The 14,655-nt window shown below is 42.3% G+C and overlaps 1 protein-coding gene across 1 annotated transcript in view; it reads right to left on the reverse strand.

The window, feature by feature from the left end:
* LOC128339088 (uncharacterized) overlaps positions 1–14,655 on the reverse strand; it is a 90,498-nt gene that overhangs the window by 47,894 nt on the left and 27,949 nt on the right. Inside the window, exons 3-4 of the mRNA XM_053282663.1 lie at positions 11,483–11,591; positions 9,952–10,258 (exon numbers count right to left, since the gene is read on the reverse strand). Coding sequence (XP_053138638.1) covers positions 9,952–10,258; positions 11,483–11,591 — 416 coding nt within the window. The remainder of the gene's footprint in view (positions 1–9,951; positions 10,259–11,482; positions 11,592–14,655) is intronic.

A 14,655-nucleotide genomic window follows, 5' to 3' on the forward strand; every position in this document is an offset into this window, starting at 1 on the left:
GCTTTATGTGCTTAAGGTATCTGTATACATGTACTGTACATGTTTTCCTTTAAACCTGAGTACAGGCCCCCTCAAATGCAGGGGACAGATAGAAAGTGCACTGCTTTACATGCATTGAATATAATGTGTGAAGAGGGCTTTTGTGCTTTTTCTCAATACAGAAATATTAGTGCAAATCCAAGCAAATATATTTATTATTATCAACCTCACTTTTTACCTAGTGACACTGTTGCCTGAATTATATTCCCATTTCCGCAATCTCCCACAATTTAGGAAGGAACATATTTCCATTCTCTAACAGGCCACTAGTGTACAGACTGTATATTAAATTTGTTTCTCAATAGCCTCCTCTTCATTTTTTTAAACCAGCAGGGTTCTTCCAACATTTTTCTGGAGCCATATAACTTTCTTCAGAGCCCCAGCTTCCATTTATCTGCAGGCAGCATTCAGCATGTGACCATGTTCTCTTCATTTTAAATTAACTGTCTTACACTTTTATGAATGTACATCAGAGAACACAAATCACATCCCAGTTCATTTCCCTCTGTGCTAGACTGAAATGTTTCTGCTCTTTTAATGGCATGACACTCTGTGTTCAGCTTCTGGCCAAACACCAGAATAATCCAAAGAGAGCAGTGAGCTTTTTAACCATTGGTCTGTGGATTTATGCTGGACCTTGGACTGGTTCCAGATGCTGTACGACCCAGTGTATTTTCTGATTTCTTCCGCAATACGTTGCTAAGCCTGCCTCCTTGCAGAAGTGAGAGCTCCGGCCTCCTACTAAATATATAACACAGAACTGATCTAAATGTTGCTGATCACAGCAAAAATCCACATCCAACATAGTAGCAGGAGACTGGTGGGCAGCTGGGACTCTGGAAAGGAAGCACAGGTCACCTCATGTCTAATTCGACCCATTATCTAGCTGCTGGGTTAGAGAGTTTATTTACATACACACCCACACATACAGACATGTGGTTGAGTATACTGCCATGCCATTGTTCGTTAAGTCAATGGGGACATTAGAGTGGCATAAAGCAGTATCCCAAACTGCATACCAAAGCTTGCATGAGGGCAGGACTCTGCAGGGCTCAATTGAATGCCAGGACTTGGTTCCAAAATCTGTGATGTGATATTAAAAGAGAGCATATCTGAGCATGTTCAAAGTGCTTTTCCAACACCAATTCCAAGTATTTCCCTGTAATCCATAACAGCCTGATCCTGTGCATATTTGGGTCCAGGGTACTTAAGAAAGTGCCTCTTTTGTCATTAACCCTGCCACCTATTAAGATCATCTGGGGAGGTCTGGTTATGGTTGCTGACAGCTTGTCTGGTGGTGACTCGGGACCAGGCCTTCTCTGTGGCTGCTGCCCCAAGGCTTTGGAATGCACTCCCTAGTGAAATAAGAGCTTTTCCATCTCTGGGTTTGTTTTTTTAAAGCCCTTAAGACACACCTGTTTTCTCAGGCTTTTTAAACTGAAATTAATTTTAAATTGTTTAATTATTTTTATTCTGTGAAAGTGTTTTGTTTCTGTTCTGTATTTTGGATTATGTACACTGCCTAGAGATACGTATATCAGATGGTACATAATATGAGAAATAAGTGTCACTATGAACCTCAGCACATAACCTCAACAGTAAGTGTCACTGTGTTCAATAGAATTTATTCAGTGTGCCTAGCCTGGCAGCCTAATGGTGTGGTCCTAAGCATGCTTATTTAGAAGCAAGTCCTCTTGATTTCAATAAGAAGTAAATGAGCATCAGATTGTAGTCTAACAGCCCAGTCCTATGCATGTTTACTCAGAAGTTATCTCCCCTGTACTCAATTGGATCTAAGGCTACAGTTGTATGTACAGTTGTTTGGGAGTAAATCCCACTAAATTAAGTGGGGACCTACTTCTTAATAAACAATACAGGCATGATCTGTTAGTGTTGTTGGTTAGCAATGCTCAGAGATCCTGCTGATAATGGTCATAATATGCGGTAAATAGTCCAGGTCAGCACATACTGTATGTCTTTTTTGCAGGCTTGAGCCACAGCACTTTTTATTTCATTATTATTTATGTTTATATCCCACTCTTCTTCCAAGACACCTAGAGTGGTCTACATGGTTATGTTTATCCCCCACAACAACCCTGTGAGGCAAGGTAGGATCAGGAAATAAGTGACTAGCCCAGAGTCACCCAGAGATTCTGATAGCCAAAAAGGGATTTGAATTCAGGTCTCCCCAGTTCTGGTCCAACACTGTAACCACTACACGATGCTGGCTCTCAATTTTAGCATTTTAAAATTTTAGTTTTAAAGACATTCGTCATTATGTGTCAAAGTTTTGTGTACATACACATGGCCATAATTATGACATTTCAGATGGATTACAACCTTTCAGAAAGTTCAGAAAGCAAAGTCCAACAAATTATCTTCACATCATATTTAGTCTTCATAAAAGAGCAATTTTCATAATGTACAGAGGAAGCTGCCTTCACACCACTGGTGATCTAGCTCAGTATGGTCCACACTGACTGGCAGTGGCACTCCAGAGATTCAGGAGGAGATTTCCCAGCAGCCCTACCTGCATTAGCCAAGGACTGGACCACCTGGGGCCTCAGTGTGCAGAAGCTCTTCCACTGAGTGACAGTCCTTCCCCAAGCAAGATGAGGATGGGCCCATAGCTCAGTGGCAGAGCATCTACTTGGCATGCAGAAGGTCCTGGGTTCAATCTCCGGCATTTCAAGTTCTGGCTGAGAAAGCACCCAGTCTGAAACCTGGACACATGCACACATTAACAATTCAAGAATCTGGCCGTTATTCATACGTGATTTCCAAAAGAATAAATGCAACTTTTGCACACGTTACTTTCTGAAGAATTGTAATCTATCTGAGGCGTCATAATTATCTCAGATGCTAACTAAAAGAACCTATTAGGAAACACAACACTATGACTGGGACAAAACCATCTTGTCTAGTTTCAATCCTATCAAATATGTACAGCTCATCAAGTATTTACATGCTGTAATGATACGTTTCAGTACAGCCAAAGATAGGCATTTTTAAGACTCATTGATTTCATCAATGGGAGAGAGAAAATAGAAGCTTGTGCTATTTTTGGACGGGCTTTGCTGCACATTACATTTGGGAAACGGTCTCATTTCCCTGTTCACCATCAAGGAGATCCTTCTCCTCAGCACAAAGTGAAGGAGATGTTTGTATCTACTTTCAGCTGTTCAGTTCCCCAAAATGGAGCCGGCTTAAGAAGATGGGATAACTGTAAGGACACAAAGGATGCAAAGGAGATCCAGTTTCCTGCTTGTAGCTGGCCGTGAAGTACGTCAAACAGTGTCACGAGTGTGATAAGAGTAGCAGAGGCAAAGTCCTAGTCCCACAAAAGCATAACATTAGAGACACTGCTCCCTCTCCAGTCCTAAAGTTTCTTACTGATATTATGTGAGGCTTTGTATGCTGGTGAGCTGAGCTAAGGTAAAGTAAAAGGTAACGTGTGCCATCGAGTTGGTTTTGGCTCCTGGCGACCACAAAGTCCTGTGGTTGTCTTTGGTAGAATGCAAGAGGAATTTACCATTGCCTCTTCCCGCACAGTCCGAGACGTCTTCCAGCATCTTCCTATATTGCTGCTGCCCGATATAGGTGTTTGGGAAACATACCAGTGAGGATTCGACCCCCAACCTCTGGCTTGATAATCAAGTAATTTCCCTGTTGCACCATTAGGTGGCCTTTAATCTTAATTCATCTTGCAAACTCTTATGCATTCAAATTGTGGCACTGAAGACACTGGCTGATATCCAGAGCAACAAACTGCATGCAGGATGTATGTGCTAGTGCAAAGCTGTTGCACTAATTCTGGAGTTAGCACATCAGCTTTGCACTAACTCTGGAGTGTGCATAAGACACTGAGGCTATTCCCACGACCAGGCAAAATCGGGCTAGGGGAGCCTGGCCCGATTTCGCCTGACCGTGAGAACCACCGGGCTCGCAGGTGAAACTGGTGGCCTCCAAGCGGTCAACTCGCTTAAGTAACCCTCCCCTTAGCCCAGGTTAGCAGAGCGAGTGCTCTGCTAACCCTGGCTCTATGATTGTGAGTTGCTGCAGCATGGCTCCGCACTGTGGCAACTCACAAGTAGACCCCGGACTGGGAGGCTTAAAAGCAGCCTCCAGGCTCGGGGGTCTCTCCAGCATGTCCTGCGCAAATGCGTAGGGAATGCTGGCGCTTCTGGGGGCCACGTGGCCCCCGATCCCCCCCGGCTCCATCTGCGGCTTAGCCCGCTCTCCCCGCAAACCCTGTCCAGGCTCTTCTCACTGATCATGAGAAGAGCCTCTTATTAAGTCTGGAGCAAAGTCAAGAGCAAACTCTCCAGACTCGTGTTGTGCAAATGTGGCACACATCTTTCATTTTAACAGGGACATTTGTGTAAGAGCGCTATAGCACAATTCTGAAAATTCCTATTTTTTAGCACAACTAAATCACCATCTTGCGCTAGCACAGCTTTGCTCTTGTACGCAGTTTGTCTTTCTGGATGTCAGCCATTAAAGTTCTACTTGAATTTAGAGAAGCTGGCACTTCATATGATGGTTTAATGCTTATTTTCTCATACACACTGTTGTATTTGTATTTATTATTATAAGAGGCTAAAATATGATATGCATGTTCTTGTCCATTAACTCCTTAATGTAGAAAAATTGCAATGAAAGCATGGCTGAATATAGGACATATGTTTTTGTGTCACTGGATCAATTATCCAAATAATTTACACATAAAGTGTACATTATTTAAAACAATTAAAAATTGTTTCATTGGTTTAACTCTTAGCATCCTGTACAGAAAAACCAACACATGTGCTATAGGTTTTACAGAATTTGCTCAGAGAACTGAAACAGAAACTCTCTAGAAGATGCAAAGTAATATCCCCACATGCAGAGTGCTGACTTTGAAATCTTGACCCCATTATGCTGCATTTGTTATGAATCTAAATACAAAACACTTGGAAAAAAATAAGTTAATGAGTCTACCTTATAGAATTTATTACTTTTTTCTATCATAAAAGCTAAACCCTTGTGAAACCTCTTTTTGAGAGCAAGTGAGCAAGTAATCAATCTGTTATTACTAAATGGTGTTTTCCATCTCCACCTTTTACATCTCTCCCTCTCTCTCTCACACACACCTTTCTTCAATCTATAAAAGATAGACAACTCTCCACTTTTGCAACAAGCCTTTTCAGATCCATATATGCCTCATGTTCTTTTCCTCTTTGATTTGCTTTTATGTTATTACGTACAGCTTTTCTTCTTGTCTTCCTTCATGTTTCCTGTCAATTAAACCTGGGACACATCTCCATTTAAAAGAATGTGCCCTATTATACTTGGTCACCTCTTTTTCAGACTTTGCATTTGTTCATCCCACAGAGTTATTAAAGGTAAAGTTAAAGTGTGCCGGCAAGTCTATTTCGACTCCTGGGCATTTTCCAGATTACATACTGCAACATACTCACACCATAACCTCCATATTGCCTGTGTTTCCACATCAGTGTTGCTACAATGCCAGCAGGGTGCGTTCACATTTCCCATGCCTTGATTCAAATTTTAATGATGCATTTTGCCCTACAATGTTGTAAATTTGCTGCAGGAAAGTCGCTACTTTTTTCCGTTGTAGGAAGCCTTACCCCACATTTTATTCATTGTAGCATTTTGCAGTGTGGACAGTTCTTTGCCCCTGCCCATGCTTGCTTTTTCCATCCCCTCACCTACTGGAGAGAAACAGGTAGGGAGAAAACTTTGCTTTCCCCTCCTTTCTTCCCCCAGATCCCAAACCCCACACCTCCCTCCTCCTCTGCTTGCTTCCAACATACTTGGGACAGAAAAGATGAGTTATGGCAGGCCTGCTCAACTTGGGCCGCCTAGCTGTTTTTGGACTACAACTCCCATAATTCCCAGCCACAGTGGCCAATAGCCAGAGATTATGGGAGTTGTAGGCCAACATCTGCAGGAGGGCTGAAGTTGAGCACCCCTGAGTTATGGTCTCATGTAACATCCTTTGATTGGGCTTGCTCGGGCAAATGTCCCAATAGAGACTATCTTTTGGCAACAGGCTCCACTAGGGGTTGCTATTGGAAGGCAGAGGCGGGAAAAGATGCTGCTTCTTGGGATATGGAAAAACTTGTCTGTTGGAATTCCAGTTCTACTGGCAAATGTTTTTGCTCACCTTTCAAGTTCTAGTACGAGTGTCTCCACTGAGGGCATAATCACCTGGCAATTAACTGCTTTCGGTTGGGGGCCACACAGTGGAGTGGGACCGTTTCCCACAAGCACCAACCTGTGACCAAAGGCTCTCAAAACAAGGGCCTCAACACGAGTGTTGTTGGAAGCTTCCAATCGAGACCACAGCAGATGAGGTACTCCCCAAATCAATGAGCTTGCAGAGAGATGGAGAACCTACCTCTCTAGAGAGGGTGGCTACATTGCTCACTGAGGCCGCTGCAAAGCCATCACTGTCTCCTGGGCCAGTAACTGCCACAGTCGCCTGTTGAGGAACAGCTGGCACTTGAGGTGCTTGTCTCCATGGGCAGCCCGAGACCTGGGAGGAAAACACTCCTGGTTGAGGACAGACAACTGGCACCGCCACGTAGGCCGCTAAAGGCCCAAAAAGGCCTGGGCGCACCACAGCATGTGGAGCCGCACCCAACAGAAAGTTCATGCAGAGCCCATGTTCCCTCACTACCTTGTTCCAGGCAGAATAATCCCAAATGGGAAAAACAATGGGTAAGGGTTTGGACGGGCCAGCTGGCTGAGGACAGGCTCTACTCATTGAGGCAGCCTGTGGGGAGAGAGCAAAAAACAAAGCTTGACCACTGGATGAATGCTTCTCAAGAGTATACAAACAGGAGCAAAGGGCACTAAATGCTGCTAAAGTGACCCCTGAAACCTCCCCCAAAGGCTCGACAGAGTCAGAGCCTACTGAAGTCAGATAAGCCGTATCAGCCCCACACCCTTGGGCGCTAGGATCCTTGGGCCCCAGTCTTCTCTCCAAATGCTGCAGATGCTCACAGATGTCCACAAGCAAGACCTGAAGATGTGACTCCTCCGAACCACCTTCTAATGAGGATGGAGTGGACGGCACAGAACATTGTTTCAGGGCCATACTGGACCTCGAGAGAATGCTGAAGAAAACACAGAAACCAGAAAACAAACATGCAACTGCTCCCTTACAAGTTGTAAAACAAATGAACCACAATGAGGAACCAAATCTCTGCCCCTCTCAACAGTGTGAGGGGTGGGGAAAATCAAACCTATAAGCTGGCCTATCATAATGTGCCTCAAATCACGTCACCGCAGCATTAGCAGCGGTAGGGTGCAATTCTTACTAAAAACATGATATTCTAAAATGTATAAAGTATAAGACTGGCCAAATAAGTTGGGTACAGAAAATTCAACCTGGAACATTTATTTTTAAAGCTGTTTTTATCTATCTATCTATCTATCTATCTATCTCATATTCATTTGGGGAGCAGAGCATCCAAATGTCTTCCATAAATGGAAGGACCCCTAGTGCAAGTGTAATTCTCCTGCTCACAGAAAGAGCCCCCCCCGCCCACTGACAGCATGTTACTATGCCAAAGATTTGATTGCCACCCAGTAAGCTTTTTCATGCCAATGTTATGGTGATGTAACCAGCACTCCTACACCTCTACTCAAATTTTGAATTGCAGCCGGATACAGTGAGTTTGAACTAAGAATCCTAGAACTACTAGCGTGTGGTTAAAATAAACGTTTAATATAACTGTGTTTTCAAGCAGCAGGCATGAAGGTACAGTTTGGAATGCTAAAATGTCATTGTTGCAAAACTAAAAAAAAAGGTGTAATTCAAAATCATTAGCCAGGTAAATCCAGAAAGGAGTACCCTTTCATTTCAGAATGACCAGAATCTTGGCTTATGGATATTCAAAAGTTTATAAAGTCAAACCTTGAAAAACCATTCAGGAAGTAGTTTCAGACTTATAACATGGTTATAGAAATGAGGACATTTCTCTTACACAGTAAGATTATTTCTAAAAGGCAAAACCCCAACAGCACTGCTTTAGAAAAAATCTGTTTCATAAGAAAATAATGAAGTAATGCATTTTGGCATATATGAAAGGATAGAAAGTCTAGGAAACCTATGTAACTTCACTTCTAAAGAGTGAGAATAATCCAGCCGTTAATATCTGCAGGGTATTATCTAATGTCGTAACATAAATTAAGCCATTTCATACATAATGTATACATGTATGTGATTTTCATGTATTTTCATTGTTATAAACTCTTGTGGTATCATTTCCCCCTCTGATTTTCAGAGGTAAAACAATATAAATAAAACTAGATGTATTTTAAAAGGTTAGGCAGGTTCCAAAGTGAAACACTACTTCTGCATGCCCAAGGGGGACTTTGTATTTCTTAGGCAGCAGGCTCTCCTCTTATGTCAGCAAGCCAATCTGGAAGGACTTGGCACTTCATTCAGCTATGCAGTATGAAGAGCATGGCCTATTCAAGACATCCGCCCACTGCCATTTTTCCAAAGTGGCTTCACTTTACACCATAACAATGAAAGAGGAGTGCATTCAACCCTGACAGTATAAAAGTACTTCATATAATGACCTGACCTCATGAACAACGGCCAGCCAGTTCCATGCATGCCCCTAACGCACATGAGTGGCGGTGTGGCAAAGGGAGATGCTGGGAGCGGGTGTACTTTCCCCCTCCCACATCCCAGTGTGCTCCAGGGCACGAGTATGGCAACTGCTCCTGTTAGAGCAGCTGCCACACGCTCCTCCGCCCCGGCTCGCTGCCAGAAATGGCGGCAGGCTAGGGAGAAGCCGTTTAACCTGGCAGCGATCACCCAGATAATTGCCAGCCGAGGTTAAGAGAACTTCGCTGGGGTCCACTTAACCATAGGTCTGCTTAACCTCAGCGAGACACCAGGTTAAAAACTCAGGCTTGGTGCAGGGGCAGCACTGGGATTGGTCTTGATTTTGGTGCTCCACACATGCAGCCTAACTCAGGCTGGGCTACCCTTAATGCTTCTTTTCTGAGACTATTAAAGATACAGTAGTGCCTCTATTAAAATGTCTATCATTTTGCTCTTAAAACCAGTCAATTTACAGGCAAAATATGTTGCCCCATTTTCTATCAGAATCATGAAAAGATTTCCCTGCTACAGTACATCCGTAAAAGTGACTTGTATACACTATGACTGCAAAGTGATTACATTATTGCCTTTCATTTTCATGTATGGCACCTCTGTTCATATAGCCTGAGAGAGATCTAAAGACATCCTTTTATGAATGCATTTTATAAATGCATGCAAGAAAGACATCCCTGCTAGCCTTCTTCCACACTTTATGGTTTGTGTTTACTCTGTTCCAAGTGCTAACTTCTGTAAGACACTGAACACTGAGAAGACCAAATTTATGCTTTGTAAGTAACAAGTGAGTCAAGGTTACTATTTGAAGATAGTTTGCTTGTTGCTTTCCCCCCCCCCAAGATAAAACTGCTTGCATAATGCATGACGACAGGGAGATCTCAATGAAGAAGAGCTCTGTGTAAATGTCATTTTTGAAAACAATACACAAGGCACCACAATTACAACAAAGCTTTATCCAATAATGATTCATATCTGTCTACTCTTCCCCCACTCCCAAAGTAATAAGATGAGCAGGAGTCAATATAAACTAATCATAATACACAATCTGTCAAGATGTGCACAATCCTACTGGTTCTAAAAACAGTGAAAGGAGCCAAACTTGATCCCCCCATTCCCCGGCTGCAAAATAAAACAAAATAAAATAAAATAATGGGGTTTTGTTTTTGTAAGCTTCCTTTATGAAAATCTTCAGTTTGATTTTTATGATGCCAGCTTAATGTTTTTTCTGTGCTTAATTCTGGGAGCAATAAAGGCAAAAATTTGTCATTTTGTAGTAGAGTTGCAGTTCATAATATCAGCTAATGTTTGTCCCAAATGTTTCTGTAACTGCTCTGCAGGTTGTCTTTTGGGTGTCTCTGGGATGGACACATGGTAGAAGTTAGGTAAGCGGATGTCATACCGATATCCTTTCCCCAGGCTTACTCTCTCATTCAAAGCATAGAGCTTATCAGCAATGTCACTCCCAACCAGAACTGAAAATAAACGTGAGATGAATCGGTGTTTAGCAAAGAGTAAATACAATTTTTTTCTCCTCCAGGCCACATATCGACAGTCTGTATCTGCTGTGAGGGTTACCTGAAAGACAGATGAGAAATTGGATGTTTTGTTGATATTTTTATAAGCATAGACATCTTGGCGGCAGTGGGGGGGCGTGTAGGGAAGGCAATTTGGGGATAGTGCTCACTGCAGCCTCTCTGCTCAGTGGAACTCTGAGGCAGGAAGGCAGGAAGCACCCAAGAGCCTGCACTTTCCAAAAACCAGCCCACCTCAGGGATAGATTTTTTTTTTTTTTTTTTGAGGCACAGAGAGCTGCAGACGCAAGTGGGGATTGGCAAAAATCAGTCATCCCCCACCTTGCACATGGAAAACATTATTTGGTGTGTGCAACAATAGTGTGGATGTCAGCCAACATCAACCATAAAAATGTAGGACCTAACTATGAAATACAAATTTAAAAACGGGGGAGTGTTTGCAGAAGTTGGTAACAGATTGCTATTTGGGCTCACTGAACAACAAATATTCTCTCTCATCTGAAAATCTTACAAGTTTTTCCTTTTTGAAAAAAGAGAGAGACTTGATCTTTTGCATTTGCAGCATTTGTCTATTTTGTTTATTTATTTAGCATTTTTCTGTACTGCCAAAAACAAAGTTTCATGGCAGTTTACATAACTCAGGGCAGAGATCCCCAAAGCTGGGCAAATTACATGCGATAAAGTTGCAAGACATTCTAAGGAGCAGTCTGGATATTACACACAACACAACTGTCCTCCCTGCATATGGAAGGAACTGTTTGTCTCCCTCCACTAGTGATTTCTCTACTGCTGGATGCAAGGGGGAAGAAGGGAGGAAAGCAGCTGGGTAAAGACAAGGAAGAAAAACTTAACTGAAGGCCAAACTACTTATCAAGTACTTCATTAAAGCTGACGTGCTTGGATCCCCACCCCCACCTCCGCTATAATAGGACCCACAGCAGGAGGGGGACAAATCAGGGCTGGGGCAAAGCATTAAACCCCATCCCTCCACACCTTGATCCCCCCCCCCACAGTTTAGAAAATAACCTCAAGCATTAGCTTGGAACATAATTCTTTAGCTACATTAAAAGTTGTGTACTTTTCTTCTTCAGTCATTTAGAGTTACTACAGCACTTGGGGAACACTCACAAAAAAGAATACCAACTAGCCATTAAGAGAGGCAGGTCTTTTCCTCCCTACATCAAGCAAATGCTGCATGAAAAAATCTCTGTGCTTGGAAATCTGGGAAGGTGAAGGTGGGAAGGGGAAGCTTTGCAGATTGTCCTACCTGAAAAATTCCTTCTTCTGTTGGCCTAAGTGAATCCCATTCAGGAGAATCCAAAAACTGAAGGGGAAAAATATAATGTAGAAATTCCCCATCCACTGTCACCTGGATCCTAAGAAAACAGAACAGTTTAAGTTAACACTGTGAGAACAGGAAAGGTCTGTCTCCAGTTACCACCGGTTCATTTGGTGGTGACTCAGAGGCGGGCCTTCTCTGTAGCTGCTTTAATTGTTCTGATAGTTTAATTGTTTTTTTAAAGATGTTTTTTAATTGGTGTTCATTATATTTCTGTTTTAATTGTTATTGGTTTTAATTATTAAGGAGGAGGTTTCTGTTTTTAATTGTAAACCTCCCTGAGCTATTTCAGAAGGGCGGTATAAAAATAGAATACATACATACATAACAATAAGTCAACCCTAGGGCTGAACAATCTAGGTCTTTGAAAAGAAAAATAGAGGGAAAATAACGGAACTCCATGACAATTTTATAGAAATAAAAGTTTGAAATCTGTTTCAATACCTTAAAAGAGTGAAGAATAAATTGGGCTGTGGTGGCTCTTATAAAAGGAAAGACTGGAGGTATGTTGTGGGGGGGGAGAGAGAGAGACCCATTTATTTATTTATTTAAAATATGTCTACCCCACCCCTCCAGTATACTGTTGCTCAGAGGCCACAAACAGCTCACAAAAAATTGCCACAGAAACATGAAATCTGTATTTCCCCCCCCATTCTGTATTCAAACTACATTCAAGAGGAAATCTGTATCTTAGCCATTTCTTATCTGATCTTCTTGAAATAAAGCAACAGTTGACACAAATTCTCCTGAGTTTATAATGGCTAGAATGCTGAGTCACTCTCATCAACAAACCACACGTCATGTCCTGCATATAACTGGTCTTTGCATCGTTGGGGTTGGTTTGTTTATCCTAAAGAGCAGCCACAAGGGGTTTCCAGACTGAGACCATAGTGTGAGGTCTTTTAACTCTTTGCCCGGCTACAGTTCCAATCTAACCATCTTCCACCCATGGCTATTGCCCTGGAAAGGAAACTGCCACTGGAGCCATTAATTTGTTCCTACTAAAACAGCAATCCGATATGGAGAATTTTTAGTTACTCCATTATTATTTTACAGCACTCCACATATTTATTTTATATCACTCCAATGCTTCTTTTGGGTTATGGGTTAACACCAAGGCATACGAAAGACGACCATTAAGAACCGAACTAAGTATGCCTCACACAGTTCACTAGATTTTCATCAAGTAGCAATGCAAACGAAAGCCATTACACTTTACATCTTCATGATAAGTGACCATACAGAAGGGAAGGGTGACATTTGCCTGTACAAGCAAAAAAGAATTCCAATTCATGTCGTCCTTTAAATAAGTCTCTTTTGCAGTTCTCAGTGGAGAATTTCAGAACACAAAGGTATACAAATAGAGTTCAGGCAGGAGAAGGCAATCTTGGAAGCAGTCATCCTGCAAGATAAGCCTGATTCATCAGCTGCAGTGCCTAAAAGTATAAGGGCCAGGGAATAGCACTGAGGCACTGTGAATGACCCAGCCTTCTGATGCTTTGTCAGAACAAAGAAAATGTGTTTAATCTGGGACATGTTACATATTTCATGGGTTGCGCATAACTCACTTACGGGAATGCTACGACAAGATCAAATTCTACTAGCATGATCAAATTCAGAATACATATGGGGAGAGAATTGCCAAGGAAGTCTAACACAGACACTTTGAATTTCAGAAGAGGAAACGTCTCCCAAATGAGGAGTATGGTGAAAAGAAAGCTGAAATGGAAAATCAGGAGAGTCACTTTGCTCCAGAATGCATGGAGTTTACTTAAAACCACAATACTAGAAGCCCAGTTAGAATGTAAACCAATAAGGAGGAAAGGTACCACCAAGTCTGGGAGGATGCCAGTATTGCTATCAGGTAAAGTCAAGGAAGCTATAAAGTGGGGAAAGACTCCCTTCAGAAATTGTAAGTCCTGCCCAAATGAAGAGAACAGAAAGGAACACAAACTCTGGCAAAGAAATGCAAGGAGACAATAAGGGATGCAGAAAGAGTTTGAGGAACATTTAGCTAAAAGCTTCAGGGGAATAACAAAAACTTCTTTAAATACATCAGAAGCAGGAAACCTGCCAGAGAGGTGATGGGACTGATAGATGATGAGGGAGTGAAAGGGATTATTAAGGAGGTGATTGCAGAGAAACTAAACAAGTTCTTTGCATCTGTCCTCACAGCAGAGGATACTGAGCATATACCTGTCCCTGAACCAGGCTTCTCAGGGACAAAAGCTAAAGAACTGAGTCAGATAGAGGTGACTAGAGATGACGTTCTGAACTGTCGGAAAAAGTTAAAAATCAGCTAATCACCATAGCCAGACAGTATCCATCCAAGAGTCCTTAGAGAACTCAAATATGAAATTGCCAACCTCCTTGCAAAAATATATAAGTCATCCCTACAAATCAGGCTCTGTACCAGAAGACTGGAAAGTAGCCAATGTAGCACTGATTTTCAAAAAGGGGTCCAGAGGGTATCTGGGAAATTACAGGCTGGTTAGCTTAACGTCCGTTCCAGGCAAACTGATGGAAAGCATCCTCAAGGATAAAATTGTAAAGAACATAGAAGAACATGCCCTGTTGAGGAAGAACCAGCATGGTTTCTGCAAAAATAAATCTTGACTCACCAACCTTTTGGAGCTTTTTGGAGTGTCAACAAGTGTGTGGATCAAGGTGATCCGGTTGACATAATATACTTGGACCTCTAAAAAGCTTTCGGCAAAGTTTCTCATCAAAGACTCTGAAAAAACTTAGCAGTCATGGGATAAGGGGACAAGTTCATGTGTGGATTGCTAACTGCTTGAAGGACAGGAAACAGAGGGTAGGTATAAATGGAAAGTTTTCACAATGGAGGGAAGTAAGAAGTGGGGTCCCCCAGGGATCTGTACTGGGACCAGTGCTTATTAATTTATTCATAAATGATCTAGATACCCAGGGCCTAAGCCGTTTAGGGCTTTGTAAGTTATAACTAGCACTTTGTATTTTTTCGGAAACCTATTGGCAGCCAGTGTAGCTCTATCAACAGAGGAGTAACGTGGTCTCTCCGAGATGACCCAGAGACCAACCTGGCTGCCGCATTCTGAACCAACTGAAGTTTCCAGACTACG

This window comes from Hemicordylus capensis, chromosome 1, assembly GCF_027244095.1.
Source record: "Hemicordylus capensis ecotype Gifberg chromosome 1, rHemCap1.1.pri, whole genome shotgun sequence".
In the NCBI taxonomy this organism is placed as follows: domain Eukaryota; kingdom Metazoa; phylum Chordata; class Lepidosauria; order Squamata; family Cordylidae; genus Hemicordylus; species Hemicordylus capensis.